Genomic DNA, 26,630 nt, shown 5'->3' with positions numbered 1-26,630 from the left:
TAGTTAAAGAAAAAAGAAATAAAACTGAAGTGAGAGGTTTGCTTAAATTTTTGTTCTTGAGGGAAATTTTGCAAATGCCACCAACATTTTGTTCATACACTTACATGTATAGCCAGCCTTCAAAAATACATGTATGTACAATACCTTGGTAGGAATTGGTGTCGAAAGCGAAAGCTTTTTGTGTGCTATAATATAGCTACAAGTTTACTTTCTGGCCTCCTTAGTTTACAACATGATCTGATCGAGATAAAGATCACAGATAGAAGCTACCACATGTAAGAATGACTATGTGAATGATTTAATCAGATGTTGAAAATGAGGGGCATTAAACTTTTCTCATTTGAAGGACAGCTTTTATATGTGACAGATACTATGGTTTACCATTCTTGTATTTTACTTTGAAGAAGAGGTGTGCTTATCAGACCTTGTCTGTGGCAGTCAACATTGATATTCTCATTTGAAGGCCAAATTTTGTGTGTGACAGATACTAATTGTACGCTGTGTATATGGTTTACCATTCTTGTATTTTACTTTGAAGAAGAGGTGTGCTTATCAGACCTTGTCTGTGGCAGTCCACATTGATATCCTTTTCCACAAGTTTACTTTCTGGCCTCTTTAGTTTACAACATGATTTGATCAAGATAAAGATCACAGATAGAAGCTATCACATGTAAGAAGGACTATGTGAATGATTTAATCAGATGTTGAAATTGAGGGGCATTTTCTCATTTGAAGGCCAAATTGTGTGTGTGACATATACTAAATGTACCTGTGTATATGGTTTACCATTCTTGTATTTTACTTTGAAAAAGAGGTGTGCTTATCAGACCTTGTCTGTGGCAGTCAACATTGATATCCTTTTTCTACAAGTTTCCTTTCTGGCCTATTTAGTTTACAACACGATTTGATCGAGATAAAGATCACAGATAGAAGCTACCACATGTAAGAAGGACTATGTGAATGATTTAATCAGATGTTGAAATTGAGGGGCATTTTCTCATTTGAAGGCCAAATTGTGTGTGTGACAGATACTAAGTGTACCTGTGTATATGGTTTACCATTCTTGTATTTTACTTTGAAAAAGAGGTGTGCTTATCAGACCTTGTCTGTGGCAGTCAACATTGATATCCTTTTTCTACAAGTTTACTTTCTGGCCTCTTTAGTTTACAACATGATTTGATCAAGATAAAGATCACAGATAGAAGCTACCACATGTAAGAAGGACTATGTGAATGATTTAATCAGATGTTGAAATTGAGGGGCATTTTCTCATTTGAAGGCCAAATTTTGTGTGTGACAGATACTAATTGTACGCTGTGTATATGGTTTACCATTCTTGTATTTTACTTTGAAAAAGAGGTGTGCTTATCAGACCTTGTCTGTGGCAGTCAACATTGATATCCTTTTTCCACAAGTTTACTTTCTGGCCTCAACATGATTTGATCAAGATAAAGATCACAGATAGAAGCTATCACATGTAAGAAGGACAATGTGAATGATTCAATCAGATGTTGAAAATGAGGGGCATTTTTTTCATTTGAAGGCCAAATTTTGTGTGTGACAGATACTATTTGTACCTGTGTATATGGTTTACCATTCTTGTATTTTACTTTGAAGAAGAGGTGTGCTTATCAGACCTTGCCTGTGGCAATCAACATTGGTATTGTTTTTCTTTTTTAATCAATGCATAGTGACAGGTCATTTTGTGATGCGAAAACCTTAAGTACAGGTAACAACCAAAGACAATTTCTGTACTGAGAAAAGTTATCGCTTTCCTATAAAATTGTTATGCTTCTCTTGATGTAGAAGTATGTATCATGGTGGGTCTGATCCAAAAATCAAGGGAGCGCGACGGGACGGAATTTGAATGGGTTTTTTATTTAAAACAAAAAAAGTTTAAGTGTTAGCAGCCATTTATTACTAGAAATGTGTTAAGCTTACATGAAGAAATCACACTGCACTATGGACAAGATCAGCATCTGTTTTGTTTCCATGGCAACAACAAATTTTATTGGCGCGACGGGACGGACTGAAAAAATCACTGGTTTTTGTGAAGAAAATTCAAAGGAGAATTAATTCAAAGTTAATGAGTAATACAGACCATGTCATGTGGTGTTTGTTTGTCAATATTCCAAACATTACTTGCACAAATAGAGAAACATCTAGATCTAATAGATTTTATTTTTTAGGTAATTTTCTCAAAAGCTGTTGAAGTCCGTCCCGTCGCGCGACGGGACGGACAAAAATGAACTATGTACAAAACGAATGGGAAATTCTAGAGAATCAGCTAATTTTCATCAAAATGTATTTAAACTTTGAAAAACACAGTTTTATAACATCTTAGTGTAGATTAAGCACACCAAGAGTCAAACTACTAATGAGTGCTGAAAAATTTGATCAACAATTATTATCATAAGGCCAAAAATTCTCATTTTACAAGAATTCTTACACTTTTGGTGCGGTAATCCTTGATTTTCTTTCTCGAGGAAAATTCCTTTTCATGAATGATAATGTTGCAATGGCATTTCATTTGCCCAAAGATTGAATCTTTCCACCAAGATTTGATCACCAATGCAAAGGCTGTCTTTAATGAAGATCTTGGCAACTGTGGATACTCTTCATATTCTCTTCCATTTTTTTTTCCAATTTCCAGCGAGAAAAACAAAAATGTGGCTCTGAGTCTGATCCCAAAAATCAAGGGACAGCGATGAGACGGAATTTAAGAGATTTTTTTTTGCTCACACACACACAAAAAAAAATGTTAGCATGATAGAAGCTTACATGAAAGCATGAAAGTGCACTATAAACAAGGTAGACATTTGTTTTGTTTCCATGGAAACAACAAAATTTACTGGCGTGACGGGACGGAATTAAAAAAAAATCACTGTTTTTTTTTTTAACAAAATTCAAAGGAGAATTGTATCAACGTTGATGAGCAAGACTTGCCATGCTATGTGGCATTGTTTGCTACCATTCCCTAGATTACTTCAACAAAAGAGCTAACATACAGATCTATTATAGTTTTTAAGTAATTTCCTTGAAAGATGTTGAATTCCATCCCATAGCGCAACGGGAGGAAACGATATGCACTATGTACAAAACAAATGGGATATTTTCAACACTGACTAATTTTTATCAAAATGTGTTCGAGCCTGTAGTTAACACAGTTTTATAACATTTTAGTGTAGAGTACCAAGATTAAACTACTGAGAAATGATGGAAAATTTCAGTAACAGTTATCACTATTGTAGTTAAAGATTTTCATTACACAAAAATCCTTGCACTTATGGTATAGTAATCCTTGATTATATTTTTCCTAGGAACACATTTTTTTCTTTTTTTTATGAGTGAAAATGAGACTCATTACGTTGCGCGTCATTTGCACAAGCTTTGATTCTACCTCCACGATTTGACTGACTGCGCTATAAAGTCTATACAAGTTTTCAACAGCAACAATGCCACTCAGAGTAGTGGCAAATCATTTTGGGGAAGTAATTTTGTGATTATCTTAGTATCCAGATGCTGTTTTTTTTTCAATTTCCTTCCACAAGGGGTTGAGCATCATATATTAGGATCACAGTTTTTGACAGCCATGTTGTAGTTTTTCAGTTTTAAAACTTCACCTCTTTTTTGAGTTGCAGTAATATTGTTGACATTTCTTTTTTTTATATAAATTGCATTTTTAAACTTGTATGTCAGAAGTGTCTAAGAATTGAAACAGGTTTATGTATTTTTTAGATGAAGAATTTTGAATTGTCAATTCCCCATGTGCATTCCATCATGGGGATGCTCAAAATCAATGTTTCAGTATTGAAATTCAAACGATTGTCTAAGAATGCTTTTTTCCCCATTTTTCTCATAAACTTTTTGTGGCAATTTTTCTTCCCTATTTCTCAGACAGGGTAGGAATCTGCATGTTGATAAATAGTAATCTCAATTTAAAAAAAAAAATACAGTTCGAACACATGGACAAGAGAATCAGGTTTATCTAAAAATGCAGTATTGACTTCCAGAGTAGACTGTGCATTTGTAATTTACAATAATTTTTTTTTTAATGTCTAAATGGGAATTGCCTTGCTAAAAATAAGTTGGTGAATTACATCACGGACAAAATGAAACAAAAAGTAAGCATAGATCTTAGTACATTACTCCAAACAGTAAAAGGCTATTCATGTACATGTAAAATGAATGCAACTACAAATCAGCAGAACATCAAACTTAAAGGGAGAGTACAGTATTGGTTGAGATGAAGATTGAGCTTTTACACTGATACCTTCTTTTTTTCCAGATACTAAGAAACCAATATATGAAATAATACAGAGCATACAATTCTAAGAGGAATTTAAAGTTTATTAGATGAAAATCAGTTTTGAAATGGCTGACATATCTCGAACGAAGTAAAACAAATAATATCCATTGCAGAAAAAGGTGGAACCCACCTGGCTTTGTTTTACTTTGTTTTGCATATATCAGCCATTTCAAAACCAATTTTCATCAAATAAACTTTAAATCCCTCCAAGAGTTACATGCTGTTTTATATTTCATAAAGGGTTTCTCATTACCTCACAAAAATAGATGAAAACTTGGTGCCCCATTTTGACCAAAACTATACCATCTCTTTAACTTCAATTGGTCAACCTCACTAGTCAATCAGATCATGGGATGGGGGTAGAGATAATTTAAGAACTGAAGGGAAGATGAAGGATCCATAAAACCCCTTGACCACATACAATGGTTACTCTTTTCACAAGTTTGCCAATTACATTTTAGTCTTTTTATTCTGTTCAAGTTAGGGACACTCTTTTTCTAGCCCATTGTGGTATAAAAATTCCGTCCCGTCGCACCTACCATTGTTTACATGTGCAGTCCGTCCCGTCGCGCCTGCCATTATGTAAAGTCCGTCCCGTCGCGCGACGGGACGGACATTATGTTGGACAGTTATAATTTTCTTATGAATAGAGAATTATTTAATTTAGTGTCATGGATATAGAGCCCCACTAATTCATTGATACATTATGGAATATGAGTGACCAAACTCAAGTCTATCATACAGAAAAAATAATAATGTTGTGTCAAAGTACTGAAAAACATGTTTTTTTCAAGAAAAAATGAAGATTTTGACCCAAAATTCAACTATAATGAGAAAAATGAATACCAGATATGAATTGCTCCTAGGAAGGGTACTCTATGATAAGAATTGATGTTTCCCCTGCTTTTGTAGTTTTTGTGCAAATTACTTGAAAAAGTAAAGTCCGTCCCGTCGCGCAAAGAGGGCGCTTTTCATGTTTCTCAGCTGATTCTCAGCTTTTATATGATATATAACATGAAATACAAGTGTCAATATGAAAATTTAGTCCAAGTGAACACTATTTTTGGATCAGACCCTGGTATTCATTTGAATAGTTTTAGTTATCCATTATCGTTGTTGTTTGGATATACAGTCGACTAGTGTTTATTTTCTTCAGAAAATATGACAGATTGGTGTGTGCGTATTGAAATGCGACTGCATTGAAAAATACACTACAAAGAAATGGAGTACTGGACTGGTACATCTGCCATTCAGAAAGTAATTTGTACAGTATTGCCTCGGTCTACATTCCCATGCATACCATGGGATCACATAAGTAATTCTGTGTCAGATTTTACCCGTGCTGAAAATCCAGTCTTAATGCTAAACGGGTGTTGGAGACGATTTTCAGAATTTTGTGCCTGAAAAGTACATGAATTGATTACATCTGGTAGGGCCTACAGTGTTCAGAAATGTGTAGCTGTCAGGAAGAGGATTAATGATGTGTTCAAATCTCATTACAAAACGCATTGAACAAGGATGACATTGCAAATGCAAAAATTCATATTATGTGGCAGTGTATTTCCATTTCGATAGAACGCGGAACACAACTTTTGTGTGAAAAACAGCGGACAGTATCAGGTTATGTTGTACGTGCAAGGTGATGTATGTGAATCAAACATTAGATAAGAAACGGACAGTTTTTGAATGCTATTTGTTTACTTTCTTGCCTATATTGTATCAAGCTGTGTTCCTAAAGCAAGATGTTCATTTTAGGTGCTTGAATATTTGTATTTAGTTTTTGTTTTTAATTTCCTTGAGTTCTTACCTGTATGCATTTTGAAGAGCATGTGAATGTGATCAAGTTGGATGTTATAAGATCATTTTGCCATTTAACTTATGTGTGAAAAATACTTCTTCTGGACAAGATTTGCGTCTGTTTGTGTAAAATAGCAACTTGTTTGGGGTTTCTTTGTTAATACTTGCACGACTTTTGGTTCACAGAGAAAAAGAAGTTTTTCTTCCTGGCTAGCATGTTACGAAACCTCATGTGACTTCTTAGTTTATTTGGAATTTAAAAAAAGAAGCAATGTACAACTTGAGAAAGAAGGTTACTTTGTTCACTTTATGCTTCTCAGGTGTGTATGTTTGCAAGGAAAAACATTAGTTTCTCTTCCAAACTACGCAGTATGACTGATTTCAGCTCATTTGAAAAAAAAGTAGTGAAAGTTGAGGAAGAAAGTTACTTTTTTTTAACTTTATAGTCCTCAGGTGTGTATGTTGCAAAACATTTTAGTTTCTCTTCCAAATCGACATATCTGCTTGCAAAAGGTCATGTGACTTGGTAGCAGTATGACTGATTTTAGCTTGTTTGAAATAAAAAAAAGTTATAAAAGTTGAAGAAAGTTACTTTTTTGTTTGTTTATTTTATACTTCTCAGGTGTGTATGTTTGCAAAGAAAAACATTCATTTCTCTTCCAAACTGACCTCAGCTTGCAAAAGGTCATGTGACTTTGTAGCAGTGTGACTGATTTTAGTTTATTTGGTATCACATTCTGATTGTTTTCTCTCACTCGATGGGGGGCTTCCAAACTTCTACAGGGGAAACTCCATATAACGAGATGGTCGGGACCGAATCGTTCTCCTCGTTATAGCCGATATCTCGTTATATCAGTAGGCATAAAAGAATGCATAGCATAAAGACATTAATTTGCACATGTGGGACTACCCATCATATTCAATCAATACTGATAACTTGGTAATGTGTATGAGGGAATTGCTCACCTTTATGGGTAAGAAGATGTTTTTCGCAAATGAAATCCAATATGAATAATGTGTTTCTTATCAATTGTAGATCGTATTTGTAAATCTCTATACAATGTAGCTTGCGATTGTGTCAAGATCGTCTGTGGATTGGTATGTGGTTATGGTATGGGTGTGTGTTGTGTGTAGAAAGCTTGAATATGGTCTGCATGCACAATGTTGTGTGTGTATGTGACACATTCTGCATGTACATCATGTGCGTGTGTGTGAAGATGGGGAATTCCCTACGTAGAAAGGCAATCACAGCATCAGATTGCCTCACACCTGCTAAACGTCATGATGATGTCATGACTGTATACATACGGCCGTCCCACGACATTTTCTGCATGTATCAGTGCGCGCGCACATCACACACACACACACACACACATTCACTTACAACATGCGGTGCTAGCTATAAGAGTGCACTGAAGAAAATATGTGTGTACAAGACAGTTTTTGGCGCATCGAGCTTTACATTCAAAACTCGTCTTTTAATATTACATGAGAAAAAGTACTAACGCACCCTTTCGGCAAAAACGGGGGGGGGGGGGCTTTGGACGAAGGGTGGGGTTCCAGTCAACGCGACGCGACCCAACGCTCCCAACGCACCCTTTCGGCAAAACGGGGGGGGGGGGGAGGGGGGGCTTTGGACGAAGGGTGGTGTTCCCATTAACGCGACGCGCCACCACCCAACCCACCCTTTCGGCACAAGCCATCACGATGATGTCAAATTACGTCATGACTGCGGGTTAGCAAGACGTGCGTCTCACGAGCTCTCGAGAATTCATACTTTTCACAGAAATTACTGCCTTCTAAATTGGATAAACGTCATATTATCCTCTCAAGTGTTACTGGGACATGAGTCAGTACCACTTAAGAACTCGCAAAGGAGGCAAAAAAGCAGCAAATTCGCCTAATTTTCCTGGTCAAAATATGGATGCAGTTGGTTCCACGCCACCAGTACCAGCAGGCGCCACGCACGTTGCTTCAGGCCCCGACCATGCCCCAGCAATCCCCGCCACGCCTGACATAGCATCAAGTCCTACGAGGGAGGCATGGGAGTCCTTCGTCACGCTCTCCCGACAGATAAATGGAAAGCTTCATTACGTCATAGCAGAGCTCGCTGCATTCAAGCAGGAATTGTCCGTAACCAAGCAAACTGTTGCGGAGCTTGAAAAAAGCATGAGGGACGCCTCTAGCAGAATTGATGATATGCAACGAAAGGACATTCCTGAAATTTCAAAGAAAGCGGATAAATACAAGGAGGAGCTGGAAAACAAGCTGTTGCTGTTTGAAGTTCGTGACAGGAAATTAAACCTCCTCATCTACGGAGCCCACCAAAAGCCCAACGAAAACCCGTATAACACCGCAGCTGAGGTGTTTGCGAAGCTTCTCGCTATTCCTATGGAAACCGCTGCTAGAATTCCTCTAGTCAACGCTCATCGTCTGCCTACAAGGTCTGGAGCTGCTGCCCCTGAAACCAATGTTCGCGCAGGTGCTGGGAAACGTCCGGATCCTATCATTGTCCGATTCGCGTACATGATCGACAGAGATCGCGTACTTCGCGCATATGAGCATCCAACACAGTCCACACGGGACTCTGACGGCCCAGCGGGCGAGCGGGAACCCGACCACTGTAAGCGAATCTCTATCCGTACCGATCTTCCAGCCTGCATGAAACGCGAAAGGGGAAGGCTTTCATCAATCGCTTACGATCTTCGAAAGAAGCAGCACCTCTCTATACGAATCAAGATAATTGGCACCAAAATAATTCTACAAACTCGCCCAAGATCGACTGGTAATGCCCCAAGCAGCTGGATTAATTGGTCGGATTCTCAGGCGTAAGCATTTCACTCATTTGATATTTCTAAATCACTTGATTAAAAGAATGCGATATTGTTAAAGTAACTATCAGAAGCATTGATCATTATTTCCATTCTCATGCATTTATTGACCTCTACTGCACTCTGTTCCACTTATATAAAATCATAGTCTGACTCGTCAGTAAATCAATGACAAATGACAAATACGAACCCAATAATTTACTGCATGTGTTTAATATTCTATTACGTATCGTTATCATATTTGAACTTCAACCCATTCAAAAGTATGGAGCAAGTGTGGGGTATATGCCTGACGTAAATGATTTCATGTTAGTATTTTTTGTGTTATTTATATTCCACTTTCAATTGGCCTAGCTCCTAGGCATTCTGTTCATCCTCGCTGGGCAATGGAATTTTCTAGTGTAGTGGGGATTCATATTGAATGAAGGAAAAAAAAATACCCGTGAAAATCAATCATGTCTATATGAATGATCCGATACTGCATGTGTTATCCCATTACTTATCGCTATTACTCTAACTTCAACCCATTCAAAAGTCGGGGCCATACCTGGGACATATGCCTGACAATCGTGATATCATGTTGGTATTTTGTTTTGTGTGTGTCTTTTAAACTCCACTTTCAATTGGCCTATAACTGTCCCTGGGCATTTTGCTCATCCACGTGTGTGTGTCCTTTAAACTCCACTTTCAATTGGCCTATATAATCCCTGGGCATTTTGCTCATCCACGCTGGGCACATGAATTTTTTAGTCTAGTAGGGATTCATGTTGCATGAATGCCGTGAAAATACCCTAGAATATTATTCTTGCTTTTATATACTATACTGCATGTGTTATCGTTTATTACTTTTCGCTATCATACTGGAATTTCAACCCATCCAAAAGTCTGGAGCAAGCCTGGGGTATATGCCTGAAGATAATGATATCATGTTAGTATTTTGCGTCACAAATGTTCCACTTTCAATTGGCCTAGCCCCTAGGCATCTCACTCATCCTCGCAGAGCAGTGGAATTTTCCAGCAAGTCCAGTGTATAGTAGGGATATACATGCTGAATGAATGCCGAACAAAAACCAAAACCAAAACCAAAAAAAAAACCCTCGAAAATCGATTGTGTTTCTATGAATGACCCTATACTGCTTGTGTTACCCTAGTACTTATCTCTATCATATTGGAACTCCAACCCATTCAAAAGTCTAGGGAAAGCCTGGGGTAAATGCCTTACAATCATCATGTTAGTATTTCCTGTATCATTTATATTCTACTTTCAATTGGCCAAGCCCCTTGGCAATTTGCTCATCCTCGCTGGGCAGTGGAATTTTCCAGTGTAGTAGCGATTCGTGTTGAATGAAAGCCGAAAAATACCCTTGAAAATCCACCGTGTTTACAATATGAATGACCCTACACTGCATGTATTATTCTATTGCTTATCGCAATCCAAAAGTATGGGTCAAGTGTGGGGTATATGCCTGACAATTGCCATGTCAGTATTTTTGTGTGTCACATATTATGTTCAACTTTAAATTGGCCTAGCCCCTAGATATTTTGCTCATCCTCGCTATAGACAGCGGAATTTTCCAGTGTAGTACTAGTAGGGATACGACTTGAATGAATGTCAAAAAAAAAGAAACCTTGAAATCCATCGTGTCTATATGAATGACCCTATATTGCATGTGTCTTCATATTACTGATCGCAATGTCGGAACCTCAACCCAACCATAAGTTCGGCACAAGCCTGGGGTATATGCCTGACAATTGTCATGTTAGTATTTTTGTGTCATTTATATTCCTATTTCAATTGGCCTAGCCCACTGACATTTTGCTCATTCACGCTGGGCAATAGAATTTTCCAATGTATTAGAGATAAGGATTCGTATTTAATGAATAAAAAAAAAATACCCATGAAAATCCATGTGTTTGTAATATGAATGACCCTATACTTTATGTGTTATGCTATAGATTAGTAACTGATCGCTATTATTATTGGAACTTCAACCCATCCCAAAGTATGGGGCAAGAGTGGGGTATATGCCTGACGATAATGATATCATGTTAGAATTTTTATGTCACAAATGTTTCACTTTCAATTGGCCTATAACCGGAGGGCCAAACCCCAAAAAGTCGCTTACTTAACGAGTGAGTTGCACTCTCTCTACAAACTAAGTAGACCATGCTTATTTTCAAGTTTTTATTGTAACAAACAACATTCCACTGGTCTACCTCAAAAAATTTGCTGCGAAAGCCTCCAAATCCAAGATGGCGTCCAAGATGGCCGCCATATTTACTGAATTTGTTATTTGAAAGATAGAATTTGATTGAAAAATCAGATTTCGACAAATTTGATGTCGTGTGAAAGAGAATACAATTTTCTACAAGTTGATACCATTTTTGTGGGTTATTGTGATAACTGGATTGAGATTTTAAGGAAAAAAAACACTCATTTTTTGATATTTTTCTGAAAAAAGGAAAATCATGAAAATGCTTGATTCAGCATAAATCAAAGAAAGACTGAAGGATTATCTTGAAACGTTTCAAGAATTTTGTTTGACATATAATTAATATCTGAAGAAAATTAAGGGTCAGTGCCGTTTTTGGTTCAGGAGTTATAATGTCTCAAACTTGAAAACTCACTATGTAAAAATGGCCACTTTAGTTGTGACAAGACCTTGTTGGTCGTAAAAAGAGCCTGCGCGCGCCAAGACTACTACAGGCACCACTGCCACTGGCGTTTGTAGCAGTGCCAGTGGTGCGTGTAGTAGTCTTGGCAAACGCAGACTTTTTCTTTGACAAACAAGGGTTTGTGCCTGCAAACTAACTTTTCATACCAAGTGGTAGCTCAGGTGACGCTGATCGCTATTATTTCATAGTAGATTGTTCTGAAGCAGATGAGATGAAGCAAAACATATCTTTCAAATAGAGGTAGAAGCTTGAAACGACCTTGCTACAGAAAGTTTAAAACAAAATTTGGATCAATCACTAAAAAAAAAAAATCAAGATTGCAGTCCATCAAAGCTGACATAGTGTATTGCGCCAAAGTAAATGAATCATTTCGATTTTGATACAATTTTGTCTGTTTTGCTGTCTATTCATATGTTTTTTATATATTCTGAACATTTTAATGCCATTTCAAACCATCTTAGGTTTTTATGGAGACATTTTTCAGAATGCACCATGAATATTTCTCTAAAAAGTTTTAAAAAATAAAATTCAAAATGTTTATGAAAACCATGCAGAAATTAACATCTTTCCAAAATAATCAATATTTGGAGAAAATTAGAGGTCAGTATTGTATTTGGTTCAGGAGTTATAATGTCTCAAACTTGAAATCCCATTTTACATAATATGTTATTTACACGCATCTGTTCCCAAAGACGTCACAGAGGGTCAAATCCAAGATCGTGCTTACTTTTCGAGTTCCACTCTCTCTATAAACAAGACCATACATAATATTAAGCATATTAAGCAATGTTCCGTAAGTACACCTCAGTAGATTTGTTGCAAAGTACAGATGCGGTCCAACAGGGCCGCCATTTTATTGAAATTAACATTTCAAACATAAAATTTGATAGAGACATTGGAATGCAACAAATTTGATGTCATATGAAGGAGAGTAAAACTTTCTAAAAGTTGATACCTCTTTAGCTGTGTATTGTGATATATTGGGGGGATTGTTTGCTTCTCTTTTTTTTTGGGGGGGATCCATATTTGTATATTGTTTTTGAAAAAAAGGAAGAAATATAAAAATGCATGATTTAGTATTTATCAAAGAAGAACTAAAGAATTATTTTGAAACCTGCGATTGAGATTGAGATTTACTGAGTTTGAGACATAATTCATATTTCTGGAATTACAGGCAATATCATATACTGTTGACAAGTTAACATCTAAAACTTGAAAAATTATATTTATGCATTATAAATTTTGCTTACAATGTGTTTACATGTTCACACGTAATACTGATAATGGTCTAGTGACTTGCAAGTACCTGCAAACTAACTTTTCATGCCAAGTGGTAGGTGACGTTGGTCGCTATTATACTGTAGCATTTCATCATAGTAGATTGTTCTGAGGCAGATAAGATTGAACAGAAAGTATTTTCCAAAAAGAGATAGGAGCTTAAAATTTGGCACAAATTTTGCCAATGTGTAATATTTAGCGATAAAAATAGTATCCACACAAAATTCAAGATGGCGGTAATTAATCGAGGTTGTCGTTCAAGGCATTATTTATCATTAGTGCACGTTAAACAAAAACCCAGCTTCACTTAATTCCTCAGACTAGTTCTAAACTGTGAGTTAGGGATTAATGTACAAACTTAAATCAGTATGATTAATGCTAAATATTGTTAGATATACTAAATAGATCTGATAAGAATGTTTTTTTTTTATGTCAACAGTTATCATGGTTATGGTTTCTTGAAAAGAAATGGTGATATCTCCGTATGTTTAGGCTTCATTATAATTTTTTACATGGTAGAATGTTTTGTAATACAACTAACCTGCACGTATAAATCGAATGTGATATCTCTCCCAATGGTAAACAATACCTTTAGTGTGTTGCGTCAAAGTTATCTCAACTTATAACTTATAATTTGATATGTTTTTTAAATCTTCTTATATTACTGTCTATTACATGTTTCTATACATCCGAACGATATTGTACTAGTGTAAACCATATTGAGGGTCTTTTTTTTTTGGGGGGGGGGGGTGGAGCTCATTCCAGTGTTTGGGTAAGGCCCAATCTTTGATAAAAAAAAATGCTTCTGTATCAAAGATATGCTTTTTTACTTGTATGTTACTCTGCTGTTGTAGAAACGTGAATGATGATGGTATATGTGTAATAATGTCTGATCCGTAGATGTCCTTGAAAGCCCTTCTGATCCGGTTCCCCCCCCCAAAAAAAAAAAAAAAAAAAACTCCAACATGGCGGCAATCTCTCAACTTTGCTCTTAAATGTTATCAGACTTTTCTTACATTGTTTTTAGGCTGATTTCATGTGGGTTATAGTGTCAAAATTGATCTGAACTTATGCCATTGGTAGATGCTTTCCTATATTAGATATCAGGATCACTAGAGAGTGAAAATGTTCATTTTCATTCATTTTAGAGCGACCTCTGGGATCACTCGAAGAGTGACGAGTGATCCCTAAGGCAGGGCTCGACACTAACGGTGGTCCGGTGGCCCGGGGCCACAAAAAAAAAAAACGCACGTCGGACCACCAAAATGTCAGAAATGAAGAATTTGGTGGCCTGATCGGGCCACCATAAAAGGTTGGATATTTGCCTTTGGGCCACCAAAAGTAAAAGTTAGTGTGAAGCTCTGCGTAAGGTCACTCTAAAATGAGTAAAAAAGAACATTTTCACTCAAAAGTCACTCCAATTTCACTCTAAACTCACCGTTTTCTATTATTCACTCCTGACATAAAAAATAAAAACTTCCACTCGATTTGTTTTTTCTTTTTCGGAGAGTAGAATATCATTGGTTTAAAAAATGTGTCCATAAAAACTTAAGACGGTTTAAGATAGCTCTACAGACAAAATTGTATCAAAAACGAAATAATACATAATTTGGCGCAATACACTATGTCAACTTTGATGGCTGTCATCTTGATTTTTTTTTGAGCGGTTGATCTAATTTCTATCTTAAACTATCTATAACAAGATTGGTGCCAAGTTTCAAGCTACTACCTCTATTAGATTTTTTTTTGCTTCATCTCATCTACTTCAGAACAATCTACTTTGAAATAATAGCGATCAGTATCACCTGAGCTACCACTTGGTATGAAAAGTTAGTTTGCAGGCACAAACCCTTGTTTGTCAAAGAAAAAGTCTGCATTTGTCAAGACTACTACACGCATCACTGGCACTGCTACAAGCGCCAGTGTCAGTGGTGCGTGTAGTAGTCTTGGCGCGCGCAGGCTTTTTTACGACCAACAAGGTCTTGGTCACAACTAAAGTGGCCATTTTTACGTAGTGATTTTTCAAGTTTCAGACATTATAACTCCTGAACCGAAAATGGTACTGACCCCTAATTTTCTCCAAATATTAATTATATGTCATACAAAATTCTTGAAACGTTTCAAGATAATCCTTCAGTCTTTCACTGATTTATGCTGAATCAAGCATTTTCATGATTTTCTTTTTTTTTCAAAAAAAAATCAAAAATGAGTGTTTTTTCCTTAAAATCTCAATCCAATTATCACAATAACCCACAGAAATGGTATCAACTTGTAGAAAATTGTATTCTTTTTCATATGACATCACATTTGTTGAAATATGATGTTTCTATCGAATTCTATCATTTAAATAACAAATTCAGTAAATATGGCGGCCATCTTGGACGCCATCTTGGATTTGGAGGCTTTCGCAACAATTTTGTTTGAGGTAGACCAGTGGAATGCTGTTTGTTACAATAAAAAATTGAAAATAAGCATGGTCTACTTAGTTTGTAGAGAGAGTGCAACTGGACCTCTGTTTTTAGCTTTTGGCCCCCCGGTTATAGCCCCTAGGCATCTCGCTCATCCTCGTAGGGCAATGGAATTGTCCAGTGTAGTTACGATACGTCTTGAATGGATGCCGAAAAAAAAAAATACCCTTGAAAATCCATCCTGTTTATATGAATGACCCTATACTGTTTGTGTTATCCTATGGCTTATCGCTATCATACTGGAACTTCAACCCATCCAAAACTATGGGCCAAGCCTGGGGTATTTGCCTAACAATACGGATGTCAAAGGGCCCTAGTAGTATTTTTGTGTCATTTATACCCTACTTTCAATTGGCCTAGCCCCTAGGCATATTACTTTTTTAAAGCGCTCTCTTATGATGCCACCTTATGCTGTAGCTTTGATCACCTTTTTTCTTCTTTCAAATACTTTAAAAATAATTGCTGTTCAGGGCCTTACCTGCCAGGGATCTAGTCTCACAAAATAATTTTGACCAGAGACCGGTGAACCAGCCCCTCAACTCACTAAGAATAAGACTTTTCTTCTTTTTTTGTTGTTGAGAATATTGTCCCTTTTCCCGTTTTGTTCTCTCGGTACGTTGACATGGTATCTCATTAATTAATATACAATTATTGTATACGATCAAGTACAGTATACAATATTTAGGCATTTGAGTGTAATAGATTGCTTGAAATCATAATGATTAGCCAAATTTATAACCTTGCCTTTTCTATTTTTCTTTTTATGACGATAACAAATATGAACATAGTAAAAAAATGTCAGAAAATTGTATATTCTCTTTTGATCAAGTTAACTTCGTATAGTGTAAGCAATTCATTGACACATGATCCAAGTTGTTTATGATGTTTATGAACGTTGAATATTTAATTTTATTTTGAATTATTTGGACGAATATGAGTATTCATGAATCTACGCTGGTGGTTTATCAAAGTAGACCTATTCCATAGTATGACTATTATGATTCTATAAGTAAACCTGTATAAATCTTAGCGTATCGGCATGTACTAAGTATATCAGTACGTATGCCAGTGTTGTCAATACGAGCATACATAATGCATATACAGATGTATGTGTTAACGTATACGGTACTTTAGTGCTTTTGCATTCTTCGCAGCTGATCACTAAGATTCAGAGCGTTATGTAACAGCAACAGTGTGAAGCTCTATGTTTTGTATAAGTGTAATTTTAAGAGGAGCTGTTGCCTGTGATTTTGGTCAGGATACTTGGCTCCGTTCATGCTACCGATTTTATTCGGTGTAGTTTAATGGCATTACGGATTCCAACAGCTCTCTTTGCGACCAATTATTTTCAGAATGTTGACCTGTTTCGTATGTAAATTAATGTATTCTCCAGTTGTTTTTAAACATTGCTCTGGTTTCCCTTACGGGATTCTTATCATTGATTTGTTATTTTGGTGGTGAGCAAATCCCTAAGTATTTGTCGTCCCCTCGTCTCTTTGTTGGTTGCTGATATTTTTTCTCGTTCGAAATACGCTCGTTACAAGCATATGATTACATTGTACGTCTATGTAATTCAAAAATCATACGTCAATATGGTAATTTCTGTGAAATTCCACACAAATTTATAACACACGAGGGATCTCGTGAGCCAAACTTGTTTATTAGCATGTACCCTGTTAAGTCCGACATAGTTTGGATTTTCTACATTTGTTGTTGTTATTATTTCGGAAGCCCACAGAGTCCTTCGATGTATCTTTGTCCGCTCGTTGTAGTCCATGGGCCAAGAGCCGATAAATGGGTTGTTGGTACCACCCGAGGTGGCAAAACCTTGTTGGTGTCATTTTGTTTATCGGACATAGATACGCGTATCAAGCTATGATAGCATTTCCAAATGAGTAGCTTAGTCATAATAAATGAATTTTTAACCAATTTGGTCTCGTTTTTATATCCCCATACTTCTGAATCGAAACTAACCGCTATACAAATACGAGCACTGCCTTCTGTATGTCCACAGATGTTCTGTTGTAAACGCGGTGCGCTTAGTCTTAATTCAAGGCAGCGAAGGGAATATCCAAAGGGTTATGATGTCCACAGCTGTCATGCAGTGCGCTTAGTCTTTATCTAGAACAATGTACCGTTATCATATCTAAAGTTCCTAATACAAGGGATTATCTATACTGTTTTTATACCACCCTCTCAACAAATACATCAGTTTTAAACAAAAATCACTCTGTTCATTTACAACATTATTAATTATAATGTATTTTAGTGTACCGGTACATTGTTTTTGCATAATCTTTCATTGTTGGATGGAAATAAAGCGACATTGGCGTGGTATTAGCGTTTTCAACGTGGTGTTTTCACCGGAAAATGATAAATAATTGAAAAATACGCTAAAATTCACGAGAAATTGCTTTTTGTTGTTGCTGTTTTTAGATAAAGGGATATACACTGTATTATAAGCTTTGGATATTCCCTTCGCCGTCTTGAATATTAGACTAAGCGCTGTGGACGTCATAACCCTTGGATTTCCCTTCGCTGCCTTGAATAAAGACTCAGCGCACCGCGTTTACAACAGAACACCCCTGTGAACATACAGAAGACAGTGCTCTTCTTTGTATAGCGGTTGGTCTCGATTCAGAAGTACAGGGATATAACAACGAGACCAAATTGGTTTAAAATTCATTTACTATGACTAAGCTACTCATTTGGAAATACTATCATAGCTTGATAAGCATATCTATGCCCGACAAACAAAATGACACCAAAAAGGTATTGCCACCTCAGATGGTACCAATATCTGGCCTGGCCCATGGACTATTGTAGGTGTTCCATGTTTGTCTTCTTCAACGTTACTATGTTTTCTTGTCTCCCTTCTCTTTTCCGTTTTCCGTTCTACTCCGCAGCGTTACTCTGCTAGCTCTGATTCTGACGCCGTTCATATTCGTCAATTATTATCGTATTCTGCCACATTCCGTTGGCTGCGCTTGTTATCTTGTGTATTGATTCATGCTATTCTAGTTTTATAGGCAAAGCTGATTCTCATTGATACACATACACCCCATATTTCCAATGGCTGAGAACATGAATGCGCCGTTTCATTCCGTGTCAAATGATGACTTCTTTGAACTATGTAGACATATGTCAGAAACTGATACATTGAATGGGACAGATAGTGCACGAATTACCCCATATGATAGTCTTGTTCTTGATAATTTGAATTCATCCACAAATGAATTGCCTCATGATTTCAGTCCTGACTGAACTCAGAATGTTTTGTGTAATTATATCACTGTGAATCATTGTAAAGACATGTATAATAATTTTCCTAAAGACACCTTTTCTTTGTTGCATTTGAACATAAGGAGCATAAACAAACATTTTGAGGACTTTAATTTTCTGCTGGAATCTGATACAAATCAACCATTTTCAGGTATGGGATTATGTGAAACCTGGTTAATTTCTAATTCTGGAAATTCTTTTGCAATAGATGGGTATAACATGTTTTTCAATAACAGGCCAGATAATAGGAGTGGTGGAGGTGTAGCGTTGTATGTATCACGTACTTTTGAATATACTGTTCTTGATGATATTTCTAGAATGGATAGTTTTGTTGAATCTCTTTTTATTGAAATTTGTATTCCAGGAAATAGAAATATCGTTGTCGGCATATTGTACAGACCACCAAATTCAAGCTTCAAAGATTTTTGTATTTATCTTTCAGATTTGACACAATCCCCGGTTTTTCAAAATAAGGACTGTTTTTTACTTGGTGACTTTAATATTGATCTATTGAAATTGGACAATGATAATATCTCAAGCGAGTTTCATCAAACATGTTTGTCTTCTTCCTTTCTTCCGCTTATTTTAAAACCCACACGTGTTACAGATCACTCTGCTACCCTTATTGACAACTTTTTTGTAATGTTTTACCCCTCCCAGATTCTTTTATAATTCTGTCAGATATGACTGATCATTTTCCAATTATGACTCACTTTCCTCTTAAGACAATAGCTAATATTGTCAAACCTTCTGTATTTCCCTTATTTAGTCGCAGAGTGTCGCCTGAAAAGCTTGCTAGTCTGGACGCGGCCCTGGATAATACTGACTGGTCGAGAGTTTTAGAAAGTGATGATATTAATTTGTCTTTTAACCATTTACGGAAATTTTTAATCACCATTTGAATGAAATAATTCCAAAACAAAAGAATAAATCAGATTACAAAAAGACACCCATATTACCGTGGATCTCAAAATCAATTCTCCGTTCTATCAACAGGAAAAATCGATTATACTATAAATACAAAATGGAAAGGAATGAATCAAGCTTTACGTAGAGTTGCGTAGAGTTGCGTAGCGACTACGCCGAAATCGGCTGCGTACTCGTGAAAAATAGTTGTGATGATCCGCGCAGGATCGGCGTAGTCCAAGCGTAGGGTTACGTATGGTTGCGCAGGAAGCGCGTATCAGCGTAGCTTATTCAACGTGTAACGGGCGTAGAGTTGCGTACATAAACGTAGGTTGGGAGTACAGGCCGCGTAGAGTTGCTTACAGTTGCGTGAAGTTGCGTACCGCGTTCGTATGCACAAATTGTTGAAGCTGCAGAGCTATTTCAGCATTGGTTTCTGTTTCTTATTCCACTAATTACCTGCTGTTCAAACATAATTATGTTGAGGAGGTTAAAATCTTTGCTGATATCTTCAGTTCTCCATCATTCAGCTGTCCTAGAAACAATATTCGCATAAAAACGATTGTTTAGCTAAAATCAGAAAAGAGAAGAAAATGAGACGTTGCAAGAATCAGAAAATTAAGAAGTGTATTGGTCAAATCTCGGATCCAGCGGAGACCAAGGGGCAGTATTAACAACTGATGAAAAAACTGCATGCTGCCGATGTTTGTTCATTTATCAATTTCACGGGAATGGAGCCCATGCGTTCAATGAACTCTTGACACGAAATGCACCGAGAATTAAATAATAAGATATCAATTTCATGAGTTCTTTAGAACCTAGTTCAAACTTGCTCTAACCTTCATTTGATAAAGATGACCAGCAGCTTATATCATTGTGAAGTAACTTCAAGTTCGTGGAAACGCGTGCAATGCCCACCTGCCAGACATGGAACAACTCTAGCATGGCAACAGAAGCAGAGCAGCAAATGAGCAAATGAACTACCTCATGGTGCCATAGATGGGAAGATGAGATACCCATCATTTAGATCAGTGTGACTAAATGGCACCTGAAATTGCAGTAGGTTCCTCTACCTTATGGGCATCCAACCCATCAATAACAATAGGAGACAACATGTCTTTATACCGATTTCCCTTATGCTCCTCCAGAATTCTTCACTAGCCTGCCACATTTTTCTCGTTGCGTTTGCACTCATGTCTTCGTGCGCTATCCTGGTTGATCACTAAAAACAGTAAACTGTAGCCTACCTTCCACCCCAATCTAATTCTTCTCTTTTATGACTGATACAGCAGCTTCTTAGCCTTCTTGTCATAGTCTTCACGAGCCTTATCACAGAGCATTGGGTGCTATTGAACCAACTCCATTACAACGTGTACCCTTGCTTGGTCAGTTAAAACTAACAAGGCTGAGAGCACATTTTTGTTTCCTCTACCTCGGTGATTTTTAGGGAACTTAATTCCCACTGGAGCTTCATTGCCAGATTAGTTCACACAGTTCTGGCAAATCGCCTGCATCTTGATCAGTAGAGGCATGTAAAATGAGCAGGAGAAGAATTTTTGCACCAGCCACAGCAATTTGCTCTTCTTCTTTTTTTTTAATGTAATTCGGCCTTTTTCGGCCTTTTGCAGTTATTAGGCCCACAAAAGATATAATGAAGACTAGAAGAGCACATGATGATATTCACCAGCGTTTCAGAGTCCAGTGGGGTGAATGATATCATACAGTTTTCAAACATGGATCACATTGGACTGCCAAATCTTCACCAATAATAATAGTCTAAGCAATTGTAAGCAACACTACGTAAATGTACGCCAGGTCTACGCAAGTCTCCGCAAATGTCTACGTAACAGTACGTAACAGTACGCAACACTACGCCATGTCATACGCGGGCCGAAAAAGTTCCTTCGTCACGGTTTGATGGCGTACTGTTGCGTATGAATGGCGCACAGTGCGTAGTGTTGCGTATACTTGCGTAAAACCTGCGTATCAGTGCTCCACGCGGAGGGTACGCGAAAAAAATTAAACATCTTTAATTTTTTGCGTACATCTCGCGTACGTATTTTGCGTCCCTCGGCGTACTCTTTCGTAGAGTTGCGTACTTACAGCATACAGATGCGTAGTGTTGCGGAGTCACTACGCAACGCTACGCAACTATATGGAACTCTACGTAAAGCTCGGTGTGAAACCCCCTTTAGAACAAATATACATCTTATAAAAAATACTTTAACAATGATTCTACGATCTGAAAAGAAAAGATATTATTCAAAGTTATTATTGAAATATAAGTTTGATATAAAAAGTACTTGGAAGGTTTTAAAACAGGCCATGAATGTTGCAAGTGAAAATTCAGATATTCATAACATTAAGAGGAATGATGAAATAATTCATGATTCTGTTCACATTGCAAATGCTTTTAATTCCTTCTTTTCAGAAATTGGTGAAACAATTGCTCAAAATATTCCTACTACTCAGAACCATTTCACTGAATTCTTAGGACAGTTTAATCTCAACTCTATATTTTTTACTCCTACTAATAGATATGAAATAATTGACATGGCATTTTCTTTAAAGAATAAACGGAAGTTCTGGTTAAAAGGTTTAAAAGGTGTTATATCTTCGATCGCTGAACCTCTTGCTCATATATTTAATTTGTCAATATCCCAGGGCGTATTTCCTGAAAAAAAAATGAAACTGGCAAAAGTAATTCCAATATTCGAAAAAGGCGATAAACTTGATACCAGTAATTATCGTCCAATTTCATTATTATCTTCTTTGTCTAAAGTTCTGGAAAAACTTATTTATAAGAGAATGACTAATTTTCTGAAACAATATAAAATATTTTCAAATTCTCAGTTTGGTTTTCGTGAGAAGCACAGTACCAGTCATGCTCTCGTTTGTTGAACGAGTGGCTCGTGCAATTGATGACCACTCTCGTATGAATAGCATTTTCTTCTCCAAGGCCTTCGATACAATTAATCATGATAATATCTTGTACAGCAATATATTATATTGCTTTACAAGTTATCACATTATGGAATACGTGGGAAGGCCTTGGAGTGGTTCAAGAGTTATTTATCCAATAGAAGACAGTTTTTTACAATGAAAAATGATAACTCGGTGATTAGAGAAGTTAAATGTGGGGTTCCTCAGGGAAGTATGTTAGGGCCATTGTTATTCATTATTTATATCAATGATTTTTGTCAAGTATCTGAAGCTCTTTCTTTCATTCATTTTGCTGACGATACTAATGCATTTCTAGTTCATAGCGATATTGATGTTCTTGTACGAAAAGTTAATAGCGAGTTGAAGAAAGTAACACATTGGGTCAGAGCTAATAAGCTCTCTTTGAATGTTCAGAAAACGAAATATATGCTTTTTAGTAATACTGTTGGCACTTTAAGTACTGACATAGTTTTGGATGACACTTCTTTGGAAAGAATTTCACATTTTGAATTCCTTGGGGTTATTTTAGATGAGAAACTTTCTTGGAAATTGCATATCGATTATATTTGTAATATAATTTCACGTAATATAGGAGTTATTAATAGACTAAAATTGTGTTTACCTGAAAAATCATTACTTATGTTATACTCCTCATTGATATTGCCTTACCTTAATTATGGAATTTTAGTCTGGGGCAACACGCACCAAAATCTGTTGGATAGAGTGTTCCTTTTGCAAAAGAAAGCTCTTCGTGTCATTTGTTATTCTCCCATACGTTCTCATACAGATGCACTGTTTGCCTCTAATAAGTTGTTAAAATTTAGAGATTTGTTTTTATTCAGTTTAGGTCAATTTATGTATATGTACAACAATAACCTTCTTCCTGATGTTTTCCGTTCCATGTTCCTGAAAAATCAGTCATTTCATGAATATCCAACTCGACGCTCTAACGAATATCATTTACCTCTTTTCCGTACGATTTTAGCAAATAACACATTTGTTTACACTGGAATTCCATGCATCCTGATATTAAAAATGCCCCCTCAATATATTCATTTAAGAGGAAATTGAAAGTTTCTTTGTTGCAACCTTATTCTATTGAATAGAATTAACCAGCTGTTATAACTTCTTTTCTAAGAACCTACGTTTTCACATATTGATTGCCAAGTATACTTTAGCTCTTGTATATACATTCATATAATGCTACGATATTTCTCCGATCATATGTGTCTATTGCCCTGTTCTTTCTTGCGTCACTTTTTCTCACCTTCTCGACATACTTCTTACGAGATCTGTCTGTAGAACGTTTTTGTCTGTTCTGTTCTTTTCTATTATGTTAGCTTTGCCTCATTTTGTCTCGTCTCATAGTCAACTCTCCATTGTATTGTTACGCCTACTCCAGTCTCATTTCATGTTTATTTGTTTGTATATCTGTCTGCTTTTGTTGATCTATCTTTCTAGTGGGCTTCCAGACTATTACTTTTTTTCTCAACTGATGTTTTTCCTCTGAGGGGCCCACAATCAACAAGCTTTGTCTTTTTAGTGGGTCCCTCCATTTTTCGAATTTTGCATACTGTATAATTACTTCTAGTCACTTGAGTTATATGATAGTGTATAATTATTATAAGGTGGTACAATCATATACATTATTTCATGTTATACTTTACGCACATTAATTTCTGCTATCAAAAAAGTGATGTTCATATCTTTTTTGTCGAAAAATGAAATAAAACATTGAATTGAAATTGAATTGTATCATCAAGATAATCACAATAATGCTTTAAACAAAATGACACCGTCCAAAACATAATTTTTATTATGTGTCCTAAACAGACCGGCATGCAGCTTCGTTTTGGAATAATAAAAAAAGCAATTGAAGGAGTCGCGTCTACGTTTCTTAAAACATCCCGACAACTGTTTAGTTTGTTCTTTTCATGACATTTCCAACAGTAATATATATATATATATATATATATATATATATATATATATATATACATACATAAATATGCATATGTACCGGGTGTCCCAAAAAAAGCGGAACGGTGAATTTTCAGTACCTTGCGTTCTGAAGGTGATATGATTTTTGACGTCATTAGAAAGAGCATCTTTCGCAGGAGACAACGATACCATAATCACTAAATTTGGTTCAGCACTTTTTATTCTACGCCAATTTCTGTAAATGCAGTCATTTTCAGATTTCGCCTGATTTTGGAATTTATGAGAGAATAATTTGAGCGCGACACGCCATCCATACGGTGAATATTGTGTAAGCTCAGTGATCCACGTCAACAAACGATACAGCTTTGACAATGGGCGCGGGCCAGTGTGTGTGTATGCGTGTGTGTTTGTGAGCCCAATGTGAAAGCTTTTGTCGACATGGATCAACGAACTTACACAATTCACCGTATGGAACGCTCGTCGCACCCGAATTATTATGTCATAATCCGGCGAAATTTAAAAAAAGATTGCGTTTACGGAAACTGGCGTAGAATAAAAAGTACAGAACCAAATTTAATGATTTTGGTATCATTGTCTTCTGCGGAAGATGCTATTTCTAATGATGTCAAAAAATATACAGTTTTATTACTTTTAGAACGCAAAGTACTGAAAATCGACCGTTCCGCTTTTTTGGGGACACCCGGTATATATATAAGCGGAAGGTGCAAATTTTGCAAATGCCACAGCGAAGGTGTTTCTCCCATTACTAAATCATTGGATTCACTTACCACAAGCAAGTAGACAACATGCGGTATCGGAGGCCTGCCCGTGAAAGTTATATTGGTGTAAGCGCACGCAGGTCTGGGGCTCAATTTCGATATCATTTTTTTATTTTTTTTTTCTGATGTGTCTAAATGTGTTCATCTAATACGAAGCATCATTTCGTGTTCACCTTTCCGTATAGGGCCCAGTGGACAAAGCGAACAAAAGCCCATTTTAAAGAGAGCACCGGGAAAGCAAAGGTAACAACGGTTTCAGGCCCTCCGTGGCATATCTCCAAACAAAAACTTACTTTCTCTCTCTCTCTCTCTCTCTCTCTCTCTCTCTATCTATCTATCTATCTATCTCTCTCTCTGTCTTTCTCACTCACTCAAATTCTTTGCTTAATCGCAAATTGTAGCATTGTACTGTAGAAAGAAAAATACATTCATACACATAGAACCTGTAAAGTTTTATGTCTGGTTTTTAAAGTGAAACCATTCACTATACCCCACAGCTTGGTGTAATTTATTGAGACTGTTTATTTATAATTATAATGATAACCAAAATAATAATGACAACAATGATGTCATTAACAATGTAAACAATAGTTACAATATTGGTAATAGTCACAATGATAATATAAACAATAGTTAAAACAGCAATTGTAACAATAATAATATCAATAATAATTATAATGATAATAATAACAATTACAATAGTAATACATCACATTATTGAAAATAGATGTATTGAACTGACGCTGATTAATCTCAGTTTATGTACGTAAATAAACACCATCACCATTCTTTTTTTTCTGTATTTTGATAATGTGCTTGTTACCAGTGTTATTGATTAAAGGACAAGTTCACCTTCATAAACATAAGGACTGAGGGAATGCAACAATATTAGTAGAACACATCAGTGAAAGTTTGAGGAAAATTGGACAATCGATGCAAAAGTTATGAATTTTTAAAAATTTTGTGTTTGAACCGCTGGATGAGGAGACTACTACAGCTTGTGAGTCATATGCGTACAACAGTATAAAGAAAATGTAAAAGAAAATTCAACATATTTTCACTTTTTTCGCATAATAAAAGAGCTCTTGACTTGCCTCTTTCTAAAGGCAGGGGGAATAATATTACCCATAACATTTGTCGGTAACGAGTCAGGGGAATGTGTACTTTTTTTCAAAAGATGGCATTTTGTAAAATTCTCTGTATATTTTCCTTATATTGTTGTACGCATGTGACATCTAAGTTATTCATACACTGCAGTAGTCTTCTCATCCAGCGGTTACTGCACGAAAACTTCAAAAATTCATAACTTTTGAACGGATTGTCTGATTTTCCTCAAACTTTCAATGATGTGTTCTACTAATATTGCTACATTCTCTCAATCCTTGTGTTTATGAAGGTGAACTTGTCCTTTAAAATAAAA

General features: G+C 36.3%; 1 protein-coding gene across 1 annotated transcript in view; it reads left to right on the top strand.

The window, feature by feature from the left end:
* LOC139715580 (uncharacterized) overlaps positions 1 to 26,630 on the top strand; it is a 59,712-nt gene that overhangs the window by 14,750 nt on the left and 18,332 nt on the right. The window contains exon 2 of the mRNA XM_071627141.1: positions 25,396 to 25,453. Within this exon, the coding sequence (XP_071483242.1) occupies positions 25,396 to 25,453 (58 nt within the window). The remainder of the gene's footprint in view (positions 1 to 25,395; positions 25,454 to 26,630) is intronic.

This window comes from Diadema antillarum, unplaced genomic scaffold (assembly GCF_040938485.1).
Source record: "Diadema antillarum isolate AM-2024a unplaced genomic scaffold, OU_Dant_1.0 scf00000051, whole genome shotgun sequence".
Lineage (NCBI taxonomy): Eukaryota > Metazoa > Echinodermata > Echinoidea > Diadematoida > Diadematidae > Diadema > Diadema antillarum.
This window is presented reverse-complemented; position numbering and strand designations above follow the sequence as displayed.